General features: G+C 42.5%; 1 protein-coding gene across 1 annotated transcript; it reads left to right on the top strand.

Moving 5' to 3' along the window:
• Nucleotides 1–2,380: 2,380 nt before the first annotated feature.
• Nucleotides 2,381–8,823, top strand: LOC135512237 (transmembrane protein 178A-like). The gene is made up of 4 exons (XM_064934046.1): nt 2,381–3,122; nt 4,359–4,472; nt 6,358–6,495; nt 6,597–8,823. The coding sequence occupies exons 1-4, from the start codon at nt 2,612–2,614 to the stop codon at nt 6,848–6,850; spliced, it is 1,017 nt and encodes a 338-aa protein (XP_064790118.1). The 5' UTR covers nt 2,381–2,611; the 3' UTR covers nt 6,851–8,823.
• Nucleotides 8,824–9,428: the final 605 nt, after the last annotated feature.

Here is a 9,428-nt window from a genome sequence, read left to right as displayed (position 1 = left end):
GCCCTGACCAACCTAAAATAGAGACATAAAAAAAGGAACTAAGGTAACGTGACAACTTTTAACAAGGCACACCTGTTAATTGAAATGCATTCCAGTTGACTACCTCATGAAGCCGGTTGAGAGAATGCCAAGAGTGTGCAAAACAATCATCAAGGCAAAGGGTGGCTAATATAACTAATAACACTTTTTTGTTACTACATGATTCCATAAGTGTTATTTCATAGTTATGATGTCTTCACTATTATTCTATAATGTAGAAAATAGTTTAAAAAAAAACTGGAATGAGTAGGTGTGTCCAAACCTTTGACTGGTACTACAAATATATCAATTTTACTCAAACCACCCGTGGGCTGGATTGGAACCCCTCGCAGGCCGGATGTTTGACTCCTGTGCTCTAATGGGTTTTATAATCTAATTAGTCTACTTTTTAGTCTGGATGTTGTTGACTAGTATCTTGGAGCCCAAGTCTGATAAGCATGGAATATAATTCCCCTGGGCTTGTCAACCACATTCCAACTACTACTTCATGAGTAATACCTACTGACTATTACACCAATGAACTCCTCTCTCTATTTTACATCCATACAATTACCCTTTTCATGTCTCATTCACAGCGTAGAGCCTACATAGATAACGACCATATAATATTACCAGTACTGACCCTCAATAAGTTGTTATACTTATGAAGTGCTGTAAATATGGAGGTCAGACAGCCATGTTGATACACCGAAGTTAGACCACACAGACATGTTCTCTATCTAGCCAACGTATTATGACTGTTGTCTGAATCTGAACATGGTCTTGTGATGAAGTGCTACAGTATGTAAGAATTATGACAAACCAAGTAGATGTCCACAGGTACAATTGGAACATAGGCTACTGTAGCTATTGTGTTACAAGTATTTAAAGAACACCCTTTGTACTCAATTTCACCCCGTGGTGGTGCGGTGGTGCGACAGAGTACTCTGTATGCACTTTTGAGTTGGGTGGAGGAATACCCTTGTGTAGGACTGTCACTGAAGCTGCTTGCCAACACACTCCATAGATGCTTTTACAATTTTGCAATTAGAGTACATTATATTTTAATTATGCAACTCTACAAATGCAAGGAAAGCTTTCATTTTATGTCTGCCTGTCTCAATCAACACAACAACAGGGAAGAGTAAATATCCTCAAATGTTATACCTAATAGCTGGAGTAGTTTATTTCTGCTGAATACTCTGGGCATGAATTCAGCCTTTTATTTAATGGATGGTTGTTCAACATAGCAGGGGAAGGATAAACGGTGCACCTATGTTAGTGCACCCACACAAACTGGGCGAGAGAGAGAGAGAAAAGAAGATGGAGGGGTAACCAGGTGAAAGTCAAGCTCAGGGTAAATGTTGATTAAAGAGAGCTCAGAAAGAAAGATGTATTCAAGTTCCACTCCCTAATGATGTAGGCTACATAGACTTGCTATTACTTTACAGAGGGCCGGTTGATACGCTGGGCCCTGCTGAGTGCTTATCACCAACTACCATTGAATGAGAAACCAAATAAATATGTGTTATAATAAATCTTCATAAGCACTTCCTCTGTGCTCCATGTCCAGAGATGTCCATGTCCCCATATCGCTCAATGCCCTGCCTGCTGATGCAGCGGACTGGAAAGGAGCTGTCTCTGCACAATGCCATTTTGCAGTATCATTGATCTGACAATTCCAGAAAATCATGTTTATCAGAAAAATAGCCTACCCTTCTATTTTAATGCACTATGATGAAGTGTTGTTCTGTGCTTCAACTATGAAATATCTGAATGCTTGATGAAAACAAGTTATGATAGTGACCCCCCCCCCCCAAATTGCATTGTTGCTATTAAAGTGGCAATCTGCAGCTCATGCAATTACAAAGTGACACCCCGACCCTGTTATGGTAGATAGCTGAGGGTTGGGGCTGTAGAAATTGTACCATTCTCAAATTCATACATATCTATATGGATGCAAGTGCTTAACTTTGAGAAGAAAATGATCGTTTTAAACATGATTTGAAGCTGTTTGTTTAGAATTGTTTAAAAACAACGGAGTAGCTTAAAAATAAGCGTATATTTTGTGTTCTGATGGGGTACACACATTTTGTAAGCTGATGAGGTAGTTATATTCTTCAAGAATCAATGGGTAGCCTAAATTTAATTTATTTAAAAAGTTTAAAAAACGGATGTAGCCTTCAATCGCAGATTGCCCCTTTTAAAATAGGCTGTAATAACAATAATGTTCATCAGTAGTATTATTTTTATAAATATCATAATTCTCATGCCACAGGAACTTCTATTGGTAATGACACAAGCAGCTGCACTGACAGGAGAGCATGACAGCTTTGACATTTTCATCGCGCACTCTGTGCACCGCGCCTCTTTTTCTTATTAACGCAAGCCTAGAAATCAGAAGCGCACAAGACTCGCCCGCGCACAGGATTACATATATACGCACACACACCTCTTCATCCCATGTTTATAGGATATACCGAAGTAAGGGAATCGACACAGTGGGAGAACAGGAACACGGGTAGGTTATTATTGTGCCTGCACCAAGCCGGAGATGCCAGGACCTTACAGCCTTTTCGGCATCATGTAGAACATGATGAAGCCCTGCAAGCCCGTGTTGATATGGAGGAGTGAAGTGGATGGAGTGACGGATACTTCCCTGACCGAATCTTCAAATGTTAATGCCGACAAGATGGAGAAACAGACCTTGGTGACGGCTATCAGTTTGACCATGAGCCTGGCATCTCTGGCACTTCTCATCGCCGCTATCATGACCGACCACTGGTACGTGACGGACACCACACAGCACAGGCAGAACTGCGACCAGTTCGGGCCGGACGCCAACGACCAGAAGAACCGGCGGATGCCCATCTATCACCTGCCCCTGATGGACAGCAGCAATCCTCGGAGGAACCAGGCGCTGCTCCGGGCGATCCACGTCGGGAGTAGAGAGGAGGAGCTCCTGGAAAACTGGAGGTCCATTTTGGGAATGGGAATTTTAGAAACGGAATGCGGGCGGCCTCTATTCTCCACTTACTCTGGACTTTGGAGGAAATGTTATTATCTAGGAAAGGACAGGGACATCGACAACCTCATTGCCAAGGGTAAGAGTTGCTGTGGGGAATTTGACCCGGGGTCCAGTGCGGTGCAGTGAAACCGCATCCCTTGGAGATATAGGCCTAAACATCTGGCAATGGTAGGCCTATATGGAAATGCTTAAAAGTTACATTCCGTCATATGCACTGCTGTTTAATGGTCTTTCAATGAATTAGATAATACATCCAATGACCCTTGAATAATAAACTCACGAGCTTAGTACAACTGACTTAACTCATCATAACTCAAGATGTAAAGTTGTTTTAGTTGTTATTTCAGTGTGTGCAAACAACAGATGTAGCTTCAAAACATGTTCTAAACTATCATGTTGTCCTCGGGGAGATGTGTGGGTCTAGCCTATCTGTAAACCATGGGCGTGCAAAGTTCTGTCTATAACAAATCTATTCATTCGGATAACTTTCATGGCCTATGTACATAGATAGACAGACACACGCAAGCGCGCCTGCAACCTGCCTATCATACAGACCTCAAAAGAAGCTCTGGTCTGATCAGTTTTAGACTGCAACGGACAGAAAATCAACGTTGTTAACATTGACCTGACACGAAAGGTATTTCCACCATGCGAGCCCAGTCTGCACTTCACACTCCAGGCAACGAGGGAGCGTTACGTGTTAAATATCAACTATTATATTCCTATGATCCATATCATTTGCATGAGGATGGATAGTGGCATCAATACATGTGATTAATTCCGTATGTACTAAATCCATAGTCAAAATCTCAGATTCTCAAGTCAAAATGTTGTTGTCCAATTAATATAGCTAGTGAAAACGAAAATGTTATTAGGACAACTTTTTGTAATATTGGTAGAGCTATAGTATTTGTGGAAGGGGAGCAGGTCAGATCCCTGCCATAGTTAGTCTTCTTTGCTGCCTCTCAGAGAGGGGACAATATTACATCACTTAAACAATGAAACCCCTTTTTGTTACCCATCAGAGATATAGGCGGAATTTCCCTATGTTTGACTTCCGTAGTATCTTCTCACAGCCATGTGTAGAGGCTTTCATAGTGCTGAGGAATATGTATATCATCTGCAATCTTGTGGGACAATATACATTTACAGCCTCGAAAACCTTATTATGAAGTATGTTCATGAAACAGGGGAGTCCACTTTATAAATGAATACTTAACAGCCACAGCTTTTCTCAAGACAAGTCTCCTTGAGAAACACTTGTCCTTTTCTGCTACTCGTTATGTTCACAAAAGTTATTGTCTCTATGCAGGTATAGCCCAGCGATGCATCACCATCAAGTACCATTTCTCCCAGCCCATCCGTCTCCGCAACATCCCGCTCAACCTGACCCGCACCATTCAGCAGGATGAGTGGCACCTCTTACGTATACACATTTCATCATTATGAAAGATATTCCCCAATGAGCCTTTCATTAAATGAATAATCCAGACACCTATTACTCTTCTACTACCTTTCATTCAAAAAGGAGGGCATATGTTAATTTACATGAATTACATTTATCAATTTACCAAAGTTACCATAATCTTCAATCTATGGCAATCGATCATAACTTTAGTCATTTATACTTTAACACCCCCCCCCAAAAAATGTATTCATATATATATATATACAGTGGGGCAAAAAAGTATTTAGTCAGCCACCAATTGTGCAAGTTCTCCCAATTAAAAAGATGAGAGGTCTGTAATTTTCATCATAGGTACACTTCAACTATGACAGACAAAATGAGAAAAAGAATCCAGAAAATCACATTGTAGGATTTTTAATGAATTTATTTAATTATGGTGGAAAATAAGTATTTGGTCACCTACAAACAAGCAAGACTTCTGGCTCTCACAGACCTGGAACTTCTACTTCAAGAGGCTCCTCTGTCCTCCCCCCGTTACCTGTATTAATGGCACCTGTTTGAACTTGTTATCAGTATAAAAGACACCTGTCCACAACCTCAAACAGTCACACTCCAAACTCCACTATGGCCAAGACCAAAGAGCTGTCAAAGAACACCAGAAACAAAATTGTAGACCTGCACCAGGCTGGGAAGACTGAATCTGCAATAGGTAAGCAGCTTGGTTTGAAGAAATCAACTGTGGGAGCAATTATTAGGAAATGGAAGACATACAAGACCAGTGATAATCTCCCTCGATCTGGGGCTCCACGCAAGATCTCACCCCGTGGGGTCAAAATTATCACAAGAACGGTGAGCAAAAATCCCAGAACCACACAGGGGGACCTAGTGAATGACCTGCAGAGAGCTGGGACCAAAGTAACAAAGCCTACCATCAGTAACACACTACGCCGCCAGGGATTCAAATCCTGCAGTGCCAGACATGTCCCCCTGCTTAAGCCAGTACATGTCCAGGCCCGTCTGAAGTTTGCTAGAGAGCATTTGGATGATCCAGAAGAAGATTGGGAGAATGTCATATGGTCAGATGAAACCAAAATATAACATTTTGGTAAAAACTCAAGTCGTTGTGTTTGGAGGACAAAGAATGCTGAGTTGCATCCAAAGAACACCATACCTACTATAAAGCATGGGGGTGGAAACACCATGCTTTGGGGCTGTTTTTCTGCAAAGGGACCAGGACGACTGATCCGTGTAAAGGAAAGAATGAATGGGGCCATGTATCGTGAGTGAGTATTTTGAGTGAAAACCTCCTTCCATCAGCAAGGGCATTGAAGATGAAACGTGGCTGAGTCTTTCAGCATGACAATGATCCCAAACACACCGCCCAGGCAACGAAGGAGTGGCTTCGTAAGAAGCATTTCAAGGTCCTGGAGTGGCCTAGCCAGTCTCCAGATCTCAACCCTATAGAAAATCTTTGGAGGGAGTTAAGTCTGTGTTGCCCAGCAACAGTCCCAAAACATCACTGCTCTAGAGGAGATCTGCATGGAGGAATGGGCCAAAATACCAGCAACGGTGTGTGAAAACCTTGTGAAGACTTACAGAAAACATTTGACCTCTGTCATTGCCAACAAAGGGTATATAACAAAGTATTGAGATAAACTTTTGTTATTGACCAAATACTTATTTTCCACCATAATTTGCACATAAATTCATAAAAAATCCTACAATGTGATTTTCTGGATTTTCTTTTCATATATTTTACTTGTGATAATCTCAAGTACCCAAATAGGGCCACTAGATTTGAAAGTTTCTAGTAATATACCCTTCCTTTGCAACCCTAGTGGTTACAGAGTGTTTCTCTTGCATAAGTGCTCACCCGCTTCTCCCCTCCTCTTCCTTGAATCAGATCTGCGGCGGATCACAGCAGGGTTTCTGGGTATGGCAGCAGCCGTTCTGTTGTGTGGCTGCATCGTGGCGTCTGTCAGCTTCGCCTGGGAGAAGAGTCTCACTCAGCACGTCTCTGGGCTGCTCTTTCTCATGGCAGGTACAGTTTACCACACCTACTGATACCGTTTTCTTAAATAAACACAGATTCTCTCTCACACACACTCTCCTCCTCTCCTTGGGGTCCCTCTTCCTTCTCAGGGATCTTCTGCACCATCTCCCTGTGTACCTACGCGGCCAACGTGTCCTACGACCTGGCCAGGGTCCCTCCCTTCATCTACGGGCTACCCGCTGACGTGGAGCATGGCTACAGCTGGTCCAGCTTCTGTGCCTGGCTCAGTCTGGGGCTGACAGTGGCGTCTGGATGCCTGTGTACCACTTTCCCCATCCTCAGCCATAGCAACAGCAAAGCCCAGCAGGGCAAGGGAAAGGCTGCCCCCAATGACTGTGTTTGACACACACCTTACTGCGTTTGATAACACACACACACACACACACACACACACACACACACACACACACACACACACACACACACACACACACACACACACACACACCAAGCCTCAGCAAGGGCCTACAGGCAGTCTAAGATGTCTGTGTCTACTGTGTTTACTGAGTCTGACAGAAACCTCACAGCATTTCACACCTCTTACTGCATCTTTCACATCAACTCTGAGCTGCAGCAAGGGCCTGCAAACCAACACCCCCAGACACCTGGCTGACTAACCCATAAACAGCTGCAGCAGGCGCCTGGGACAATGCTGACTCCTGCATTTTCAGTCTGAAAACACTGCTGCGTCAACCATGCTCCCACTAGACCCTGCATCTAAATCCATGGAGCAAAACGTCCCGGAATTATGGGACCATAAAATATACAGTGAGCTCCAAAAGTATTGGGACAGTGACACATCTGTTGTTTTGGCTCTGTACTCCAGCACTTTGGATTTGAAATTATACAATGACTATGAGGCTAAAGTGCAGACTGTAAGCTTTAATTTGAGGGTATTTTCATCCATATTGGGTTAACAGTTTAGAAATTACAGCACTTTTTGTACATAAGCCCCCCCCCCCCGCCCCCAATTTTAGGGGACCAAAAGTATTGGGACAAATATAAGTGTGTATTCAAGTATGAAAAGGTTAAGTATTTGGTCCCATTTTCATAGCACGGAATGGCTACAACAAGCTAGTGACTTTACAACATTTGTCGGATGCATTTGCTGTTTGTTTTGGTTGTGTTTCAGATGATTTTGTGCCCAATAGAAATGAATGGTAAATAATGTATCGTGTCATTATGGGGTGACTTTTATTGTAAATAAGAAGAGGACATGTTTCTAAACACTTCTACATTCACGTGAATGCTACCATGATTACTGGTAATCCTGAATGAATCCTGAATATTGATGAGTGAGAAAGTTAGACACACATATCATACCACCAAGACATGATAACCTCTCACCATTACAATAAGAGGGGAGGTGGTATGATATGTGTGCGTATCATTTCAAATCCAAAGTGCTGGAGTACAGAACCAAAACAAAACATCTGTCACTGTCCCAATACTTCTGGAGCTCACTGTACATGCCATTTAGCAGACGCTTTTATCCAAACTACCTAAACCTTAACTACACCCATGCGTCCATGCTTTTTCTGTGGTCTTTATGTGATTATGTTTGATTCAGCCTACTGCTACCTTTGCACATATGTTTTATGTATGCTCAGAATTCTGTGTAAATGTAAGTAACTGTCAAACAACTGGGGGGGGGTAGAGGCCTTGGCACATCATCTATAATGACAGACAAAAACAGTTATTTGAAAGGAAAGTAACTATAGAAAATAATATAAAATTCTAGAAAGATGTGGCCCAAAACTGACATGGACATGTACTCTGACTATAATGGGTGTATCAGAATATACTTAGAATAGCAGAGGCCTTATCAGATCTCTGACCAAAACTTGAAGGAAACCCATTGGTGGATATTCATTAGTTCTCTTATCAATGGACCCAGACCAAACCCCTGTGTATATGTGCCCAAGTCAAGACTTCCCCTCGTCAATGGATATTAACCTGGTCGCAGTGGAGACAGACCAAACCTCGGTGGATATGCACCTAAATCCAAGTCCACATCTCCCTCATTAATGGATATTAACGCCGATCCTAGTGGACCCTAATCTGAGTGTATTTACCTTAGATTACAGAATACATCCACTGAAACTATCAATGAACATTTGCCATAACCCCAGACTGGATATTTGTTGGATGTGCGTCATGTGGTCTGATTGGTAAATAGAGTTGGAGAATTTCAGAATACGCCTCATGAGAAGAGAAACTGAGGAACTCTTGAAAGATGCATTATTTCCTTCAAACCATTTGCAAAGTCAATGAAATCATAAATAAAAAGTATTAACAAAACTGGTAAAATTCTAACCATGCCAAAATGATGCAATGATTTTCTGTTGTACGTGTAGTCTGTGTGAGTGTCTCTTGAATCCAGTGTATCCATCTCCTAAAAATTCACACTCAGGATCCACAAAGCAGGTGTTGAGTATGTGTTAGCAGCAGTCTGTATCTTGACATACTTGTGGATGAGGGCGTCTATAGCTCCCAGGCTCACTCTTTGGTAGCCTTAAGGCTTCCGTAAGTGGAAAAAGCTTGGGGTGAGTGAGGGGTCCACATCAGTTCCTAACCCCACCCCAGTATCCTCTCCCTGAGTGTGTGAGGGTACCGGTCAGGGGGTCATGATTTTCTTTTCAGCAGGCAGGAAGAGCTGGGGACTAAGCAGCAGAACCAGGGTCTCACCCACATGGAGAACACAAGCGCCCACACATACATTTTGTTCATTTTAATCAATCAATATGGAATTCCTCTCAACTTTTGCTGTATCCTGAATGTTTATTTGAGCCCTTCTGGAATTGGGATAAGTGATAATACAGTTAGTTAACACTAGAACCGCCTGGCCTTTCAGCATATAAGGACCCGGTAGAGAACGTTGCCGGGTGTCCTCTTTAGCATATACATATCAACCTGCAAGG

Source organism: Oncorhynchus masou, chromosome 24, assembly GCF_036934945.1.
Source record: "Oncorhynchus masou masou isolate Uvic2021 chromosome 24, UVic_Omas_1.1, whole genome shotgun sequence".
Taxonomy (NCBI): Eukaryota; Metazoa; Chordata; class Actinopteri; order Salmoniformes; family Salmonidae; genus Oncorhynchus; species Oncorhynchus masou.
The sequence above is the reverse complement of the archived record's forward strand: the minus strand, read 5'-3'. Positions and strand labels throughout refer to the sequence as shown.

What these genes read in the sequence shown, in the direction of transcription:
- LOC135512237 (XM_064934046.1), top strand. Translation starts at nt 2,612, where the DNA reads ATGATGAAGCCCTGCAAGCCCGTGTTGATATGGAGGAGTGAAGTGGAT. An exon ending in GGATGAGTGGCACCTCTTAC is followed by an intron (nt 4,473 to 6,357) that starts GTATACACATTT and finishes TCCTTGAATCAG; the next exon opens with ATCTGCGGCGGATCACAGCA. An exon ending in GCTGCTCTTTCTCATGGCAG is followed by an intron (nt 6,496 to 6,596) that starts GTACAGTTTACC and finishes CTTCCTTCTCAG; the next exon opens with GGATCTTCTGCACCATCTCC.